Raw genomic sequence first — 21,175 nt, 5'->3', positions numbered from 1 at the left:
CCGAATATCCTTAATTTGACCCCCTTAGCATGTGATTCCATGCCAATACCTAGAAAACACAAATTTAATGCATTTGAAACATGCACATGTAAATATGATTCAAACAATTTAATTATATCATCATTTGATTGTCAACCGTCAATTGTTCAACTATTCAATTGGTTTGATTGATTATGTCGCTCAATTATTATCAAGTTCTTAAATAATTAAATATTAACAAATTACCTCTCTATTTTCCTACCTCACAATGCTCACTTATATCTAATAAACCCTTAATTTATTGCATTTTGTTATGCTTTCGATCACCATTTTTCCCCATTTATGATCATAGTTTTTAGCAAACTTCATTTGATTAAGTATACAACAAATAGGTAAAATGATACAAAAGAGAGACTTTGTACAAATAAAGACCAAAAGAGGTAACAAGTCGATTGAAGCATTATGCACGACCATGCTTACTTGAATCATGGTCGTGTTAAATAATATGCACAATTGTGTTTTCCCTTTGAGCACCACATGGCTAAAGAATCGCATCCTTGATGATAAAGCATGCATTTGCTATTAAGTACAATCATGTTCAAAAGTTTGTTTTAATTTTAATTATAAATAGGGATGTCCAAACCACATATTTACCATCCAATTTTTAGTCTTAGTTTCTCTTTTCCTATTTTTTGTTGAGGTTTTGTAAGAAGTTAAAAGTCAAACTCTTATGGTTAATTTTTTCCCTCTATTTAATGAATTCTAGTAGCATGTTGGGTTATTTGTCTAGCATGTCTGACTAGTCTCTCTACTGTATGTAATTATTCTTTGCGAACCCCTAATGATGAAGTGTATAATCAAACTTTTTTGGTTCATAGAACCCTCAATTAAATGAATATAAGAAATATCTATGATCAAACTTATTTTCTTAATTTCTAGTTGAATTAATTTGTTAATTTACTTGTACACTTTTATGTTTTGTTTTACAAATAAATTTTTTAAATTAATTTGAGATTTTTCTAAGACATAGACTGTCATGCATTGTCGACAATTACAAAAGTAAATTGGTAGCAAGATTTAATAATTCATGAAATTTATTTTGGAGGATACAATAAGTTACGACTCTAAACTTATCTTTGAATCTAAGTGACATTTTCTTATTTTATAATTTAATTCTTAAATTTATTCCCTCTGGAATTAAATTACATCAGACTATCAAATTCTATTTCAAACTACTAAAAAATCATAATTAAGTTACTAATTACTTAAATTAATCTTTTTAATTTTAATAATTATACTCTATTCATTATTATTATTATTGTGAAAAGGTACACTTGACTTTAAATATATTTTATACACAACAAGCTTTTCACACCGTCGCCGGGATCTAAATTCCAAGGAATGGGTTGTGGCTGATTTAAATCTTTAATTTTATTTTTTTGCTTTTTATTAACTGCTCTTAATTTCTTGCTTTTTATTTTTTTATTTATTTTTTTTCTACATTAAGTAAAGAGATGCATAATACATGCACACACTGGCTGAGGAAGAAGAAGAATACGTAGCAGGTAGCACACGAAGAACAAGAGTAGCTGGAAAAAAAATCATGGCAGAAGAATGCACATTAGAAAAATGGCTCCTCCCAAACATTATATCAAAAAGTTAAAAAAAAAAAAGTATATTTAAAAAAAATTGCTTACTAAAATAAAAATATAATTTTAAAATAATCCAAGATAATGTATAATTATAAAGTGGTTGGTCCAGAAAAGAAAAGAAAAAAAAGTAGAAAAAACAAAAAGAAATTCTTCCAAGTGGGCAGAACGCAGAAGTTGACTTGGAGGCATGAGTTCTGCGTTCAGATAGTTGTTAGTCAGACAATGCTGCAGCTGCACCGCCCATCGGTTTAGCATTTTGTTTAAAAAAAATTTTAACGTACATTCAAGAAAATTATATTCAAGAGTTATCAAGATTATGATATCTACTTGATTAATCCTAGACTCATAGTTAATAGTTTTCTCCAGACTCATTTCCCGAGATTTCTGCAAAAAAATTGCATAATCTTTTTTAACATATCTCTGGTGTTTGATTTCCTGATCATGGCGGAATCTTTTCTCTTCAGCATTGCTGAGTCACTCATAACAAAACTTGCTTCTCAGACTTTTGAAGAAGCTTCTCGTGTGCTGGGTTTGTACCACCATCTTCAAGAATTTACGGAGACTCTTACATTAGTCAAGGCTGTGCTGTTAGATGCTGACAACAAGCAGTGGCAGAACCATGAGTTGCGGGAATGGCTGAGGCAGCTCAAACGTGTCCTCTCTGATGCCGAAGATGTTCTAGATGAGTTTGAGTGCCAAACACTACAAAAGCTAGTGGTTAAAGCTCACGGTACCACCAAAGACAAGGTTGGTTACTTCTTCTCAAGATCTAATCCACTTGTTTTTCGTTATAAGATGGCTCAACACATTAAAGATATCAGCAAGAGGCTTGACAAGGTTGCAGCTGATAGGCATAAGTTTGGTCTTCAAATAATTCATGTTGACACACGTGTTGTACATCAGAGAGAACTGACACACTCCCATGTGGCTGATTCAGACGTGATAGGAAGGGAAGAGGATAAAGTAGAGATTATACAGCTTTTGATGCACCACAATTCTAATAACAATGACAAAAGTCTCTCTGTTATCCCCATTGTGGGGATTGGAGGTTTGGGGAAAACAACGCTAGCAAAGTTTGTGTTCAATGATGATAGGATACACGAGTGTTTCCCATTGAAGATTTGGGTGTGTCTTTCAGAAGACTTTGATATTAAGCAACTGATTATTAAAATCATCAATTCTGCTAATGATTCTGCTCATCAATTCTGCTAATGATTCTGCTTTACTCGCCCATGCTCCTGAACGCCAACAGAATTTGAACATGTTAGACATGGAGCAACTGCAAAATCAATTGAGAAACAAACTTGCAGGTCAAAAATTCTTACTCATCTTGGATGATGTATGGAACGAAGATCGTGTTAAATGGGTTGAGTTGAGGAATTTAATACAAGTAGGTGCTTCAGGAAGTAAAATTCTAGTGACCACACGTAGTCACTCCATTGCTTCCATGATGGGCACAGTTTCCCCTCACAATTTAAAGGGTCTTTCTCAAGAGGATTCATTGTCTTTGTTTGTCAAATGGGCCTTTAAAGAAGGAGAAGAGGAAAAATATCCTCATTTGATAAATATTGGTAGAGAAATTGTGAAAAAAAGCATAGGGATTCCCTTGGCAGTGAGAACATTAGGGAGTTTACTATTTTTGAAATTTGAGGTAAATGAGTGGAAATATGTGAGAGACAATGAAATTTGGAATTTTCCACAAAAAAAAAAAGATGACATTTTACCTGCACTGAAACTAAGTTATTATGATCTTATGCCAACCTATTTGAGACAATGCTTCGCTTTGTTTTCCCTCTACCCAAAGGATTATGAATTCATTAATTTTGAGGTAACTGCACTTTGGGGGGCACTTGGACTCCTTGTGTCTACAGAAAAGAATAGGACACGTGAAGATGTTGCCAATCAATATTTCCATGAACTACTGTCAAGATCATTTATTCAAGATTTTGTTAACTATGGCACTGCTTATTCATTTAAAATACATGATTTGGTGCATGATCTTGCCCTTTTTATTGCGAAAGATGAGTGTCTAGTCGTAAATTCCCACATTCAAAGTATACCTGAGAACATTAGGCATCTTTCTTTTGTTGAAAATGATTTGCATGGCAAACCATTCTGTGCAAAATCAGTTGGTGTGAGAACCATTCTATTTCCTAACGATGGTGTAGGAGCCAACAGCGAAGCTTTCTTTACATTGATTTCAAGGTACAAATACTTGCAGATATTGGATTTAAGTTATTCGACAGTTGAAGCATTGCCTCATTTCATCGGGAAGTCAAAACATTTAAGATCTCTCAGTCTTTATAATAATAAGAAAATTAAGAGACTCCCTGATTCTATTTGTAAGTTACAAAGTTTACAAGTGTTTGACCTTGGTGGATGCGAGGAGCTGGAAGCGTTACCCAAAGGATTAAGAAAATTGATCAGTCTCCGAGATTTAGTCATAACCACAAAGCAAGTTGTTTTTCCTGAGAAGGAAATTACAAACTTGAGTTCTCTTAAATATTTGACTATTGAATGTTGCAACAATGTGGAGTCTTTATTCTTAGAGATAGAACTTCCTGTTCTTAAAGCATTGGATGTTAATAGCTGTAAGAAACTAAAATGTTTGCCACTTGAAAGTAAACATTTTCCAGCTTTAGAGATTTTGAGTGTTAGGAACTGTGACCAGTTGGAATTGACCAGTGACCATGGTGATCAAAATCTCTACTTAAGGCTAAAAACAGTAATATTTGATTCTTTGCCACAGCTACTGACTTTGCCTCATTGGTTTCAAGGATCTGTTAACACATTACTATCCTTGATACTAGGGAACTGCAACAATCTTGAGGTGCTCCCAAATTTTCTGCCAATGGTAACTTGTCTGAAACTACTACTTATCAATGATTGTCCAAAGTTGGGGTCTCTTCCAGAGGGCATCTATTGCCTCACTGCCCTTGAATGTTTGGAAATCATAAACTGTCCTGAATTATGCAGAAAATACACGCTGCAAGTAGCAGAGTATTGGAGCCAAATATCTCACATCAAACAGATTAGGATTGTTGATTCAAATCTTTGATGATTATGCCAGTCCACTAGAGGTTGCACTGTGGATGATTGGAACCCTCTCAGTCCTTTTAGAGGTTGCACATTTTAGTTATATAAAATAAATGTTTATGTAAAATACTAGTTATATGTAAAATGTGTTGTTGAATTTTCTATTTGCCATGTCAAATTGTTAGTCTTGTGCCTTTATTTTTAAGGCTACTGTAAGCGTTCCACCAACAGGATATATACAGTTAGAATCTTGATGTAATAGATGCAATTGAATGGAACACATAAGCATCAACAATTTTTATTGGTGTGATACTGTGATTTTTCCAAGAATTTGGCTAGCATGCTATCTGATTCAGTGATTACTGATGTATGCTTCTCTGACAATGGTAAAAGCAAACAATGTGCAGAGGCTGAATGTGCAGACATATTGATAACTGATAAGTGTCCTTTCTTTTTTCACATATGGAGACATATCTTGTTGTAAACTGGTTTTGCCTATTGATTATCAAGTCTGAGTCTGTTAGTGGTGAAATGAATCACAGAATCGCAAACAATTTTTTTATATGAACAAAGTTCTGAATAGCCAGAATATTGCATGGGTACTCCTGAACAAGCACCCTACTCCTGTGAGTATCTGGTATCAGTACTTATTGGTATTAGTATACATGGATACATATCGAACATTCACTTATCACTCGTGTATAATTCAATTCATATAAATACCGAATTTTGTTATTGAATAGTTCGGTTTGATACTAAATGAATATCATTTCACTCACTTTAAAACTTCTATCGTACATAAACATTTTTTCTATCTTAATTAGAACATTGCGAAACTTATATTTATGTTATAATTCAATTACTTCATTATTTTTATTTTTCTATGATATATCCTGCCGTGTTCATATTTAACTTTTTAGAAATTTTATCATAGCTCTACCAGTACTGGTATGTGTACGCAATATCCTTATTCATGCAACTTGACAGTAAACCCTTCCTGTTCCGTGAATATTAGTGAAATTTACAGAGGATTATTTGGTAATAATTTGCCTTGAGCACAAATCATAAATGAGGTCATGATATCATTTCATAATTCACATGATACTTTTGCTGCTAAACGCTGCAAAGTTATAACACGCAGTTAAATTCCTTTCCAAAAATACATATTTTATATTTTCATTTTAAAATTTGTTGTCATTTAAAATTGAAATTTTAATCTAGAGGCAAGTTTTAGCGCGACATGGCTTTAGTAGGCACAAACCCAAACATTATCTCTTTATATTAAATTAACTGAATTTATTTTCTAGAAGACTATTTATTATTGTTTGTTGCAAGACAATAACGCTGGAAAATATCTATTCTTGATTGACTCCAAAGTCAAAGTAACACCTGTAATCCCTCAAAAGTCAAAACTGTTGCCACAACTTAGTTTCTTGCAGATGTTTTATACTGAAACCTCTTCCACTGTTGCAACTTACTGATAACCATGGCTGAATTATTCCTCTTCAGCATCGCGGAGTCACTCGTATCAAAGCTTGCTTCTCTGGCATATGAAGAAACTTCTCGGGTGCTGGGTTTATACGACTATCTTGCAGAGTTTACGCAGACTCTCTCATTAGTTAAGGCAGTGTTGTTAGATGCTGAGCAAAAGCAACAACAGAGTCATGAGCTGCGGGAATGGTTGAGGCAGATCAAACTTGTATTCTCTGATGCCGAAAATGTAATAGATGAATTTGAGTGTGAAACATTGCAAAAGCAAGTGGTCCAAGCTCATGGCAGCACCACAACCAAGGTAGCACACTTCTTCTTAAGTTCTAATCCACTTGTTTTTCATTATAGAATGGCTAAAAAGATCAAAAGAATTATGAAGAGATTAGACAAGGTTGCGGCAGACAGACATAAGTTTGGTCTTGAAACAGTTGATGTTGATAGACGTGTTGTGCATAGGAGGGATTTGACACACTCCTATGTTGTTGATTCGGATGTGGTAGGAAGGAATCATGATAAAGAAAACATTATTGAGCTTTTGATGCAGCAGAATCCTAATAATAATGACAGAAGTCTCTCTGTTATCCCCATTGTGGGGATTGGAGGCTTGGGAAAGACCACACTAGCAAAGTTTGTGTTCAATGATAGAAGGATACATGAGTTTTTCCCATTGAAGATGTGGGTTTGTCTTTCTAATGACTTTGACATTAAGCAAGTGATCATTAAAATTGTCAATTCTACCGGTGATTCTGCTGCTGACCAACAAAATTTACATATATTAGATATGGAGCAACTGCAAAGTAAATTAAGAAACAAACTTGGCAGTCAAAAGTTCTTACTTGTCTTGGATGACGTATGGAATGAAGATCTTGTTAAATGGGTTGAGTTGAGAGATTTAATACAAGTAGGTGCTACAGGAAGTAAAATTCTAGTGACTACTCGTAGTTGTGTGACTGCTTCCATGATGGGCACTGTTCCCTCTTACACTTTAGAAGGTCTTTCCATGGAGGATTCATTGTCTTTGTTTGTCAAATGGGCATTTAAAGACGGAGAAGAAAAAAAGTATCCATATTTAGTGAGTATTGGGAGAGAAATTGTTAAAAAATGCAAAGGAGTTCCTTTGGCCGTGAGAACATTAGGAAGTTTACTATTTTCAAAAGATAACAGAGAGGAATGGGAGTTGGTGAGAGACAATGCAGTTTGGAATTCAGCAAAATCTGAAGCTGCTATGTGGCCTGCACTTAAGATAAGTTTTGATCAAATGCCATCCAAATTGAGACAATGCTTTGCTTTGTTCAACCTTTACCCAAGTGATTATGCATTTCATAGTTTTGATGTTACATCGCTTTGGAGAGCACATGGTCTCCTTCCATCGCCAAATAGAAATCAAATATTGAAACATGGTTCAAATCAATATTTGCGTGAACTATGGTCAAGATCTTTTCTAGAGGATTTTGTTGACTACGGCATTGGTTTTGCTTTTAAAATACATGATTTGGTGCATGATATTTCACGGTATTTGGGAAGAGACTCCATAATTGTAAAATACCCCTTTGAGTTTAGACTAGAACTCAGGTATGTCCAGCATATATCTTTTCCTGAAAACGTTGGCATTGAAAATTTCCCCATCCACGAATTTGTAGATGTCAGAACCATACTATTTCCTACTGCAGGAGTTGGAGCCAATAGTGAAGCTTTTTTGATTAAGTGCACATCATGGTGCAAACGCTTGCGATTTTTAGATTTGAGTGATTCTATGTACAAAGATTTACCTCCTTACATTGGCAAGTTGAAACATTTAAGATATCTCAGTCTTGAGAATAATAACAACTTAAAGAAACTTCCTGATTCCCTTTGCAACCTCCAAAAGTTGGAAGTTTTGATACTCAGTGGATGCACAGAACTTGTAAAACTGCCTAAAGGTTTAAGAAAGTTGATCAGACTTCAACATTTGGAGATAACCACGAAGCTATGTGTTTTGCCCGAGACTGAGATTGCAAACTTGAGTTCTCTTGAGACTCTTAGAATTGAATTTTGCAACAATGTGGAATCTTTGTTTGGAGGGATTAAACTCCCTACTCTTAAAGTATTGTGTATTGCCAATTGCAAGAGTCTAAAGTACTTGCCACTTGATATTGAACATTTTCCTGAATTAGAGACTTTGTTAGTTGACAACTGTGATGTGTTGGAATTGTCAAAGGAACATAATGACCAAAACTTCAACTTGAGGTTGAAGGTTGTAAATTTTATTTCATTGCCACAGTTGGTGACCTTGCCTCATTGGCTTCAAGGGTCTCTGGAAACATTGCAATACTTGTTAATTTCAAGCTGCTACAATCTTGTGGGGCTTCCTGAATGGCTATCAGCTATGATTTGTCTGAAAACACTCTGTGTCACTAGTTGTCCTAATATGTTGTTTCTCCCTGATGACATCCCACGCCTCACCACCCTTGAACGATTGGAAATTGATGGGTATCCAGAATGGCGCCAACACTTACTCGTTGCTGAACCAGAAGAAGTGGAGGATGAGGAAGAAGAATTGGAATAAGAGCAAAAGGCAGAGGTAAGTTTAATAACAAAGATAAATGTTGGTTTTTTTCTGTTTTGGGTTTACATCATATAAGTTGTTGTTCTTGTAAACTTCTTTAGTCTTATAACAATGCTTTTTATGAGTATGCCACTACACTTGAAATTGAAGTTGGATTATTTGTTTGAATTGAACAGAGAATGGAGCAAGGAATTCAGATAATAGCCCACCTCAAATCAGTCAACCAGGGAAACATCCAAATTCTTTACTGGGGAACTTTCCTGTGTGTTTAAATTAATTTTTTTAGATTGAATCTGTGTATGATATGTTATTTGGTTGTCTGGGTTCTGATACTAAGTAGTAAGGACTCAACAACATTATTTCTGTAAAATTTTGTGAAAAGGGTTGCAAATGACTATTTAATCAAATGACGGAAGGATAGTATCTGAATGAGGATATAATATGTTGTTTAGACTGAGAATATTGTTGAGATAGACGAGTTATATTTATTTGTTTCAAGGAAACTATTTCATACCTTTTAACAAATTCGTTTAAGTGTTTCGATTATTTTATAATATGTTCTAATTCATGGTTTATACCAGCACACTAGGCGTTTGACGATTTGCCTTGGTGGGTTGCTAGAGGAATTAAATGAAATGGATTTCGTTTCACAACAGACAAGTGCACGCTCAGTTTGAAAATTAAATTTATCTTATGATTTAACTAGAACAGTACGAAATTATATTCATCTTATGATATATTAATGGGTAAAGGACATTCCCCGTCTTCTTTGGAATACTCATTCATTAATGAATGTAATGAGCGATTATTAAGAGATTTAAAGAAGAAAAAAACTTTTTTAACCTTTATTAATAAACAATTTTTTTTAAATGTTTTTAGACTTCAATTGTTATGTGTTATTAGTATAAAAAATATTATATTACTAACTAATTAGAAACTATCTTTCAGATGACTTTCACTTGCATAATCATATGCAATTAGGTGATGACAATATATATAAAATGTATCTTAATTAAGTTATTATTTAATTTATATCTTTAATGTGACTATCTATTGTACACTTAAATATTTTATATTTTATTACTAAACTTTTATCATCATTGTACGAATTTAACTTTTATTTAATATCTCCCTATCATTTAATTTTTAAAAATAACATGAATATTATAATATTAAATAAATTAATAATATAGTTTAAGTAATGTGATGGAAAAGAAATAGAGATGGAAAGAAAATAGGTGGAAAATGAGATGAAAGAAAAAAGTCATCATTATCTTTAACACATTCTTTCTCTTCGTTAATGTTATTTCCTTCAATTATAACCATTTATAATTTTTTTTTTCTAAATAAGTAACTCAATTTTTTAATTAGTAATATTTTATTCAAAAAAATAATTTTAAAAAACTATATAGTAATATTTTATTCTTTAAAGACATTGAAAAAAGCCAAGTGAAATTGAACTCTTGCTAAGCTTATTCACACTATCAAGTGAGTTTTATAGAAAGGATTCCACGACCTAGCTGAGATGCTGCTTTTTACGTGCAAGACAAAATTATTAATCATCTATTTCCACTCTCATTTATTTAATTTAACTCTTGCTTTTCTTATTGGTCTGAAAATATTGTTTGCAGTTTTTTTCTATTCTTTTTTCTCTCTCTCAGTAAGCAAGATGCCGGGTGATGTTGATATGAAAGAAAAATAGTTAGTATTTGAATATAAAAAAATAAGATTGTGGTGGTGGTGGCCGAGGGATTAATTATTAAGAAGTTATGTCTGCTACGCAAACTAGTGTATGATTAACAAGTGGAGTCCAGGTCAGTATTTGAGTTGGCAACCAGTGTTTTGTGCAAGTGCAATAGCTAGCCTTCCGATCTGTGGTGTTGGAGTCTTTGACAAGTGACAACAACTATGGCGGAATCATTTCTCTTCAGCATGGCGGAGTCACTCATAGCAAAGCTTGCTTCTCGGGCTTATGAGGAAGCTTCTCAGGTGCTGGGTGTATATGATCAACTCAAAGAGTTTAAACAAACTCTCTCATTAGTCAAGGCTGTGCTGTTAGATGCTGACCAAAAGCAGGAACACAACCATGAGCTGCGTGAATGGTTGAGACAAATCAAGCGTGTCTTCAATGATGCCCAAGATGTGCTGGATGAATTTCAGTGTCAAACACTACGAAAGCAAGTGGTCAAAGTTCATGGTACAACCAAGGAAAAGGTAGGCCACTTCTTCTCAACCTCTAATCCACTTGTTTTTCGCTATAGGATGGCTCAACAAATTAAACATATCAACGAGAGACTAAACAAGGTTGCAGCCGACAGGCATAAGTTTGGTCTTCAAATAATTCATGTTGACACACGTGTTGTGCATAAAAGAGAACGTCTCACACACTCTCGTGTGAGTGATTCAGATGTGATTGGAAGGGAACAGGATAAAGAAAACATCATAGAGTTGCTGATGCAGCAAAATCCTAATGATAATGTTACAAATCTCTCTGTTATCCCCATTGTGGGGATTGGAGGATTGGGAAAAACTACACTTGCAAAGTTTGTGTTCAATGATAAGAGAATAGATGAGTGTTTTCAATTGAAGATGTGGGTGTGTGTTTCTGATGACTTTGACATTAGTCAACTCATTATTAAGATCATCAGTTCTGCCAATGATTTAGTTTCTGCTGATGCTCCTCCTCTCCCACAAAATTTAAGCATGTTGGATCCTGAACAACTGCAAAATCAATTGACAAACAAACTTACAGGTCAAAAATTCTTACTCGTCTTGGACGACGTGTGGAATGAAGACCGTGTTAAATGGGTTGAGTTGGAAAATTTAATACAAGTAGGTGCGTTAGGAAGTAAAATTCTAGTGACTACACGTAGTCATTCAATTGCTTCCATGATGGGCACTGTTCCTACTCACATTTTGGAAGGCCTTTCTCAAGAGGATTCATTGTCTTTGTTTGTCAAGTGGGCATTTAAAGAAGGAGAAGAGAAAAAACATCCTCATTTAGTAAATATTGGGAGAGAAATTGTGAAAAAATGCAGAGGGGTTCCATTGGCTGTGAGAACATTAGGGAGTTTACTATTCTCAAAATTTGAGGTAAACGAGTGGGAACGTGTGAGAGATAATGAAATTTGGAAGTTGCCGCAGAAAAAAAATGACATTTTACCTGCACTGAAATTAAGTTATGATCTCATGCCATCCTATTTGAGACAATGCTTTGTATCGTTTTCCCTTTTTCCGAAGGACTATAATTTCAATAATTTGTTGGTAACTTCATTTTGGGGGGCACTTGGACTCCTTGAATCACCAGAAAATAATAGGATGCCAGGTGATGTTGCTAATCAGTATTTGCATGAACTACTTTCAAGATCTTTTATTCAAGATTTTTTCAACTTTGGAACTATATGTTCATTTTCCATACATGACTTGGTTCATGATCTTGCCTTGTTTATTGCAAAAGATGATTGTCTACTTGTAAATTCTCATATTCAAAGTATACCTGAGAATGTTCGGCACCTATCTATTGTTGAAAACGATTTACATGGCAAATTATTCGCCACAAAAGCGGTAGGTGTGAGAACTGTTCTCTTTCCTAATGAAGGTGTGGGAGCCAACAGTGAAGCTTTCCTCACATTGGTTTCGAGGTACAAATACCTGCAGATTTTGGATTTAAGTAATTCTACATTTGAAACTTTGCCTCGTTTCATCGGGAAGCTAAAACATTTACGATATTTCAGTCTTGAAAATAATAAGAAAATTAAGATACTCCCTGATTCTATTTGTAAGCTTCAAAATTTGCAAGTGTTGGATCTTAATAAATGCATGAAGCTAGAATCATTGCCCAAAAGATTAAGAAAATTGATTAGTCTCCGAGAATTTTTCATAACCACAAAGCAATCTGTTTTGCCGGAGAATGAGATTGCACACTTGAGTTCTCTTGAATCTTTGGTTATAACTAATTGCAACAATCTGGAGTCTTTATTCTCAGGGATAGAACTCCCATTTCTTAAAACATTGCTTGTTGATAACTGTGAGAGACTAAAGGCTTTTCCACTGGATAGTAAACATTATCCTGCATTAGAGACTTTGGCTGTTTATAGCTGTGACAATTTGGATTTGTCCAAGGGCCATGAAGACCAGAACTCCAACTTAAAGTTAAAATCAGTCCTATTTATATCTTTGCCAGAGCTAGGGACTTTGCCTCATTGGCTTCAAGGATCTGCTAACACATTACTATCCTTGGTACTGGATGACTGCCGGAATCTTGAGGTGCTTCCGGATTGGCTGCCGATGCTAACTTGTCTGGAAGTAATTTTTATCATCAATTGTCCAAAGTTGCAGTCTCTTCCAGATGGAATACAATGCCTCACTTCCCTTGAACGTTTGGAAATTGAAGACTGTCCCGAGTTGTGCACAAAATACATGCCGGAAGTTGGAGAGTGTTGGAACCAAATATCACACATCAAACAGATTACGATTAGAGAGTAAGAAGAGTTGGTAGAAGTGGAAGAAGAGTTACTGGAAGTGGAAAAAGAATTTGAGGAAGTGGAACTTGATATAGCCTGATAATTTTTGAACACCCTTGTTTTTCATTTTTTGGTTCCATGATTAATGCAGGTGATTATTGTTGAGTACTCTCTTAATGTTTTTTGATTTATGTCAGTTGATTATGTTGTTCACTAGCTGTTGCACTATGATGTTTGTTTTATGTAGACATGAATGATGATATATCTTTTATCTTTCTCTTATTTTATTCTTGCAAAAGAAATTTGGTTGTGACGGTGGCAGTTTATTTAAGAAGAAGAAAGAGGTGGAAAAGAAAGAAGAAAAGAGAGGTACGAGAAAGAAAAAAAAACACGAGAGGTACAAATTTAAAAATTATAAGTTTTGAAAAATATTAAAAATAATTTTTGAATTTAATATATTTTTTTAAAAAAAAAAGAGTATATTTATATAAAAATGGAGGTGAGCATAAAAAAAAGTGATCCGAAAAGTATTCATCCCCATCAAAGACGGTGCCATTTAGGACGAGGCCAATCACTGTGACATTGTATTCCACGAGCGTCAGGGCCAACTTTTGCAGGTTGCGCCAAGTCACTTAGGGTGTGTTGGAATAAACGTTCGAGGAAACGTGAACGTACATTTAAGTAAAAGAACCCTCACACTTACTTCTTCGTTTAATACTTCGAAATTCAAGATTGTCCGTTTGAAGCCTCTGAAACAGAAATCCAAACATACACTTTGCAGATTTTATTGACTAAAAAAGGGTCTATTTGGATATGATTTAAACAAACCTCACTTTCCCAACTCCCATCTACAAATTTCCTCCATTGCACTTTTATCAAAATATGTCTGTTTGCTTCTTTCTCTCCAATACCTCATATTCGTAGTGATGGGACAAATCCAAAACACCCACACACACAACTAATCTACCTTCATTTGTAAATTATTCATCCTAATTCCTATCCACCAATAGGATGAGTAGGAATAGGTTGTTTGAACTCAAATGGTAACTTTATTTTCTTAACGTATTCATACCGTTAAATTCCAAAGGTATTATTTTAAATAATTTAATTAATTTTTATTAAAATATTAATATTAATTAAATAAATAAATACTTATTCTAAAATTATATAAATATGAACTTAAATAAAAATAAAAATAAATGCATAATAATTAATTATGTTAATTTATATTACGAACTATCGTTACCAACAATAAATTAGCTAATGTTAATACATGTTTTGAATTATCCTTACCAGTCTTTTTGTATTAAAACAAAAAAAAATGTTTTCACAATCTAAAAAGGTTCTAAAATAATCAAAATAATATCAATTTTTTCACATCATATAAGGCAAAACAAATTAAATTATTTTCTCACATCATATTAGTCCAATACATTTACTTTATTAGATTATTTAGATTGGTTCCTGAAAATCATTGTAATTATTAAAACAAAATCAATCGGTTTAATTAAAGAGAATGGGAACCGTATTAGCTAGATTTTTTTTAATACATGAATTGACCTATAATATTAAATCATGTATTATATGTTATTTATAAGATTATGTCTCATGATCTTAAAATGATAAGCTTATTGGGATTTATAATATCACATTTGGTGTGTTCTGTTTATAATGTATAAATACCAAAAGCCCCTTAATTATTTATATTATTTTGATGGAAAAATTAAAAATAAAAAAGTAATACTTATAACTCTATGAATAGCCATACAATTTTATAAATAAAAGGACACTTAACTATTAAAAAAAATGTTGCACTCCTTTAATTATATATATATATATATATATATATATATATATATATATATATATATATATTGCGTCAATTTTATTTTCTAACATTTTATCATTAGAGAAGATGAAAAGAAATTGTAAATAATGATTTGAAAGATCACATAACCCAAATTGTTTTTTCGTCACATAACCCAAATTATTTTTTCTTCAAAATAATATATGTATAAAGGTACGTTTCTACTTAAGTCTTAATCTTATATTATTGATGATTTGACATGAACTTAATTGTTGTAATATTTATCATCATCTAGTTTCTCCGGCCTGTTTTTGTGACAAAGCGATCAAATTAACCCAGAAAAATTGATGAAGCAATAAAATGTAACCAAAGGTAATATATATATATAGGTAGGGGGAAGCTAAGAAAAATCCAAATGGTAGAGCTAAGATAAGATGAGGAGAGAGAGGTGAGACAAGAAATGATACAAGGTTCATGATGCATGTCTACTAAAGGTAGAACCCAGTCTCAATCACTAGAGATTCTACAGTGAAATCCCATATGCTTTTGGATGTTGGGGGTCATATGGATGATAATCACACCCATCATCCATGCACATGCAATGCAAGGTGGGGAAGTGGAGTCATGTCTTTGGAAAGTGAAAAGGGATTGGATTTTGTACATCCATTCTTTGCTTCTTAATTTATGCATCATATTCATACCATTTCATTGCCGGTGGCTAACAAGTAACAAGTAGGGTCCCTCTTTTTTTGGAATTTCTATTATCATCACTCTCATTATTGCAACATCACACCCGTTTTACTCATAATCATACCATTAATTTGCTTTCTGCGTTTTAATTTTCTTTTCTCGCCTTTCTCTTTTTAATCGTTAAATAAATGCTAGCTAACTACTCAATTCTGCACACTCGAGTGTTAATTATTCATCAAATTCAATAAAATAAGACAAACTAGTACTGGGTAGTTCCAGTGTTCGATTCAGTGGTAGTACTATATTTTATTAAAAAAGAAAAGTAATACTCTCTACGTTGCAGTCTAAATTGAAACCATATTTTATGCTTTGTGTGGCAGGGCAATGGGGCATGATTGTTTGGCGGATGCAAGATGCAATAACACAAATCAAATGTGTTGATTGATTCATGAACATGTTTATGTGGAATGTGGGGTATTATGATACACACAGTATTATGTACAAGGTATTACACCGTGTGATACATGCGTTTTTCATTTTTGGCAATACATAAATAAGTTTTTTTCATCTACAAAATTGTTTTTGAAGTTTAATTGTGTAAACGATTATGTTACTAACATATTAGAAATTGTCTTTTTAATGACATTTACCATACATAATGATATATGTAATGTGTAAATAGATGACAATTGTTTGAATGGTGAAAATATAGAGTACATGGATAAATTTACCCATAAAAAAGCATAACCCAAACATAATGGTGGTGACCATCTATAAACATCCAACGTTCAAGTCACTCGATATTTGAGCAGAGTAACAATATGGTAAACAGGAAAAGGAGACCTTACTTTTTAGCTGGAGTAGTGAGAGTTAATATGTTATCCTACATTTCCTTCCCTAGTGTATAATTAGGTATTATACGTGTGACTAGGTGAGGTTATGTGTGATTGAGTCTAATGTTGAATTGTTCCATTTATGGTCATGTTAGTCATGTGTTAACCTTGATAAATGTATTGATTTTGGATTTGTATAAATAGCTGAGTTGGTATGTTCGTCTGCAGCTGTGAATGAGAGTTTCACATTAGATAAAATTAAATATATTACATAGAATATAAGTAAGAAAGATCCATAAATTTAATACCTTAAGATTTTTTATTAAAATGTATCAAATTTACTTGTGTGGTTTGCTCATGATTCATTGAGGAGATATTCTTAGTGTTTAGTAATTGCTAGTAGCCGGAGCTTATTGATGATGATAGTTAAGTTTTAAATGTCACCATTGAATACTTGTGAATAATAAAAAAAGACTTTCTCTTAAGAGAGAACAAATCACGTGGAATAAATTCACATTTGAGTAAAAAATTGTTGATGTGCAAGTATAAATGAGAGTCTCATATTAGATAGTGTTGAATATGTTGAATAATATATAAGAGAGAAAGGAAAAATCTGATGTCTTAAAGTTTTGAGTTAAGATGTATTGTCAAATTTACTTGTATAATTTATTTATGAATCATTGTAGAGATCTCTCTAATATTTAACGTTCCTCATATTCTTAACATAATGTGAGTGTGGCAAGCCTCTAAATTAATGGTCCATGAACGTAATAACGATTTTAGAGTTTAAGAACTAATACGATAGTCTAATGTAACTATATAAAGTGTATCTTAATTAACTTCTTATTTTAATTCTATCTAATGGTAAAGATTAGAGTAATAATCTTAAATTCAAACTTTTAGTCATTGTGGTTATAATATATCCTATAAAAGAAAAAATAAAAAGTTTAAAATGCCTTTCATTAGAAAAGTATATTTATTCTAATAAAAATGCAAAATTCTTTTGATACTTAAATTTTTTGGCAATTTAAAGTATTTAATAAAATACATTTAATAGAAAAAGAATATCTTAAATTGTATTATTACATTTTTTTAAGGATTAACTTAGTAATTCTTTTAAAATTTTGAGATTTAAATTAAAATAAAAAAGAATGACAATACCATTTTGTTTTTACTTAATTATATATATATATATATATATATATATATATATATATATTTTTTTTTCTTTTCTTATGTTACAGTTTTGTTTCGTTTATTTTATTTTATTATTCTTTCTTCTTTTGCACTTTTTGTCTTCTCTTTTAAAATTTTCACAAACTTTATTCATCTACTAGTTAATTATGATGTGTTAATATTAAATGTTGACATGAGGGTTTACATTAATATAAACTAGCGATCCTTTGAAGATGGTAAAAGTGTTAGATGTAAGGTTTGAACCTTTAATCCTGCCTCACTACCACCAAATGCACTAGTCATTTGGCTTGTTTTCATCGAACTTGGCTTATAAAAGGATCAGCAGATGAGGTTGGGTCGAATTTGAATATATTTATTATTTTATTTAATTAAAATTTAATATATTAAAATAGGTTGAGTTTATGCAATTTTTTATTAAAATTTAAATATGATCACAGATAGGTTATATTAGATTGAATTAATTGAGTTAATATAATTAAATTTATTTTTTTAATAAAAAATTAAATATTTTAAAAATAAATATAAATCATTTGATACATTGTTACAAATATAATTTATTAACTTATAAAATAAACAATAGTACAAATTAAATTCTAAAATAAATATGTTAATTTGTTATATTATTATCAACTCAAAAAATTAATATTAATTAATATAAAATAAGATTTTAAATAAATATATTATTTTGTTACAATATTATCAATTTAAAAATGTACCCATAATTGAATAAGAGTGAAAATAAATATTGTCTTAAGTAAATAATTATTTAATAACTATTATTATTATTATTATAATTATTATTATATATTGTCGAGTCGGATCAGACCACTAGCCAAAAGCATAAAAATAGTTACATGATCTGTACAGTGACAGATTTTGACGAGTTAGGTTAAGTCTGATTAGAATACTAAAGTTTTGAACCAAAGTCATTGAGTTAGTTATTATTCACTTATTCGTACTCACTTACACCCCCTGTTGAGCATTATCATACAAACTAGTGAGATCGAAACATTTTATGTTTATGTATATTTTGTTTGAAAATAATATAAATAAAAAATTAAATAAAGTGAGATAATATATAATTACAAAAGAGTAAAATAATCTTTAACAAAATTAGAGACTAAACGTAGTTACAAAATAAGAGGATAGTTATTATTGATAGAGTGAATAATTAATTTTTTTATACATTTTTTTCTTCTATTTTACTCTTAAGGGTTGTGATGGTGGGAGAAAAAATAATATAATAAAATGATATAAATGCCTAAAAATGTGGAGGCTAAAGGAAGTATCCTTTTTATATATACTATAGATTTACCTTTTTTAATATTAAATATTTATTATTTAAAATTTTAAAAATAACATAAATATTACATTATTAAATAAATAATACTATAGTACTATAAATGATGTGATGAAAAGGAAATAAAGGAACTAAGGAGAAAGAGATGAAAGAAAAAGTGATTGTGTTTTAATATTCACTACATGATAAAATATTAAGAGTGTAATAAATTTATTTATTAAATATTTTATTTAAATTATATTTTTTATAAATCATAAATATTTATTTTATTAAATTATATAAAATTATTTTAGTTAAGATTATAATTTTAATCATATAAATACTTTATCATCTTAAGTATTACACCTCATTAAAAATTTATAAATTTATCTAGTAAAAAAATAAAAATAAATAACAAATATTTTAAGTAAGCTAGGTGAGTACAATTTAAGCTATAAATCAATATCATTGTTAAAAGGCATCAAGTTCAATATCTTAAAATCAAATATGCACTTGCCAAAAAATGGAGGTAAAAAGTATTTTATTGAAGGTCCTCAATTCTCAACTTATCGATCATTGGTCTCCAAATATTAGATGTTGGTTGTGCTTGCAAAAGAAACTCTAATGTCAAAATTAACAAGTAATCAAAGTGTTTGAGGGTATACTATATATGTTGCATACCTTTTGAAGATGAAATGCATGTATAAATACATAAAATAAAGTTATCATTATGAACTCGACTAATTAACTATATTCAAGTTATTTTATTGTTGCATATCAGTTGGACGTTATTTTTTTACTATGTTAATTTGTTAGGTTAAGCCGAGTATCCCTCAGTCAAGGACCCCTCGAATGAGTACCCTTTGATTGAGTACCCTTCAGTCATTTCGTCATATTATGTGAGCATGAGATTCTGACGCGTGATTGAGAGCAATTAGGTGTTCAAGACCTATTTAGTACAAAATTTGTCAAAAGTTCCTTATGAGTCTAGCTGAGTTAGTAAGACAAAATAATTTTTGATATAATATTTTAGTCTAATTGATCAAAATCATACGAATTGAAAAATAGAAGATATTGTGTTTATCTCAAAAGAACTATATTGAAAAAGTTATATAAAAATTTCAAATGCAAAATATAAAAGTTATTAATACATCTTTAGTAGTTCAGTTTAGATTATTTAAAAACAATGTCATTACAAACTAAAAAGAAAAAGGAATTCATGAGTAAAGTACTTTACTCTAATGAAGTTAAAAGTCTAAAATTTGTCATAGAACTAAACTAAATATTACACATGAAATTAGTAATTTTAGTTATTATATGACTAATCCATTGAAGTCTCACAGACAATATGTACAAATGTTTCTCAAATATTTGAGGGACTTAAATTTAATATTTAATAAATGAACAAATTAAGTTGTTAATCATATTATTCGAGTTTATGTTTTAGATTATATCAATGACCTTAATTATAAGATCGATATTTTTACTAGTTATATTTTTATATTTAAAAATAATTTTATCAATTGATGTAAGACTTTCCATTATTCTCTTATCAAATATTATTTAGACTTATTCTCTTATCAAATATTATTTAGACTTAATCAATGTGAGGTATTTGTTGGAAAAAAAAACAAGTAAAACATTTCAAATGACGAATAATAAATAACTCTAGAAATTCAAGTTAAGGTAAATATGTATCTTTTTATAGTTCGACTTTTTATTATTATATAATTTTAATATATAGATTAATATCATAATGAATACAAACCATTAATAATGAATGATTTAAAGTAATAATATTTTACTATCGTTGTTTAAATAACTTGTGTTCTAATATAAATAGGTAAAAATAATTGTAGAATTAAATTCAAAAAACAAAAAAAAAATTAATCCTTCCAAGACAAACTTCTGAAAGATAAGATTTCTTAGATAATTATTCTTTACAATAGTAAAAATTCTAAAATAAAAAAAAAAAAAGCAATTAGTAATTGCATACAAAATTACAATAACAACATCGATATTAATTTCACTTTCAAAAAAAGAAGGGAGAAATCTTGGAGGGATTTCGGTTATCTATATTGAAAAGTACTATACCTCCCAAAAAAGAAAACTAATGAAAAAAAAATGTGCTACGACATCCATGATGTTGTCCTTTGCTTTTATTAACGAAAGTTAATGTAGGAGGAAACTTTGTCAAGGAAGA

The 21,175-nt window shown here is 31.0% G+C and overlaps 2 protein-coding genes and 1 pseudogene across 2 annotated transcripts; all 3 read left to right on the top strand.

Annotated features, from left to right (window-relative positions):
• Window positions 1-1,781: 1,781 nt before the first annotated feature.
• Window positions 1,782-4,962, top strand: LOC109795892 (disease resistance protein RGA2-like; annotated as a pseudogene).
• A 128-nt stretch (window positions 4,963-5,090) lies between these two features.
• LOC109795869 (putative disease resistance protein RGA1) lies at window positions 5,091-9,163 on the top strand. Its single transcript, XM_020355430.3, has 2 exons — window positions 5,091-8,718; window positions 8,880-9,163. The coding sequence occupies exon 1, from the start codon at window positions 6,154-6,156 to the stop codon at window positions 8,701-8,703; it is 2,550 nt and encodes an 849-aa protein (XP_020211019.1). The 5' UTR covers window positions 5,091-6,153; the 3' UTR covers window positions 8,704-8,718; window positions 8,880-9,163.
• A 1,319-nt stretch (window positions 9,164-10,482) lies between these two features.
• LOC109797783 (putative disease resistance protein RGA1) lies at window positions 10,483-13,448 on the top strand. The gene has a single exon (XM_020357921.3). It carries the CDS (start codon window positions 10,612-10,614, stop codon window positions 13,186-13,188), a length of 2,577 nt encoding a protein of 858 aa, XP_020213510.1. The 5' UTR covers window positions 10,483-10,611; the 3' UTR covers window positions 13,189-13,448.
• The last annotated feature ends 7,727 nt before the right edge of the window (window positions 13,449-21,175 follow it).

Source organism: Cajanus cajan, chromosome 6, assembly GCF_000230855.2.
Source record: "Cajanus cajan strain Asha chromosome 6, NIPB_CcT2T_4, whole genome shotgun sequence".
Taxonomy (NCBI): Eukaryota; Viridiplantae; Streptophyta; class Magnoliopsida; order Fabales; family Fabaceae; genus Cajanus; species Cajanus cajan.
This window is presented reverse-complemented; position numbering and strand designations above follow the sequence as displayed.

Excerpts from the sequence above, each read along its gene's own strand:
- LOC109795869 (XM_020355430.3), top strand. The coding sequence starts at position 6,154 with ATGGCTGAATTATTCCTCTTCAGCATCGCGGAGTCACTCGTATCAAAG.
- LOC109797783 (XM_020357921.3), top strand. The coding sequence starts at position 10,612 with ATGGCGGAATCATTTCTCTTCAGCATGGCGGAGTCACTCATAGCAAAG.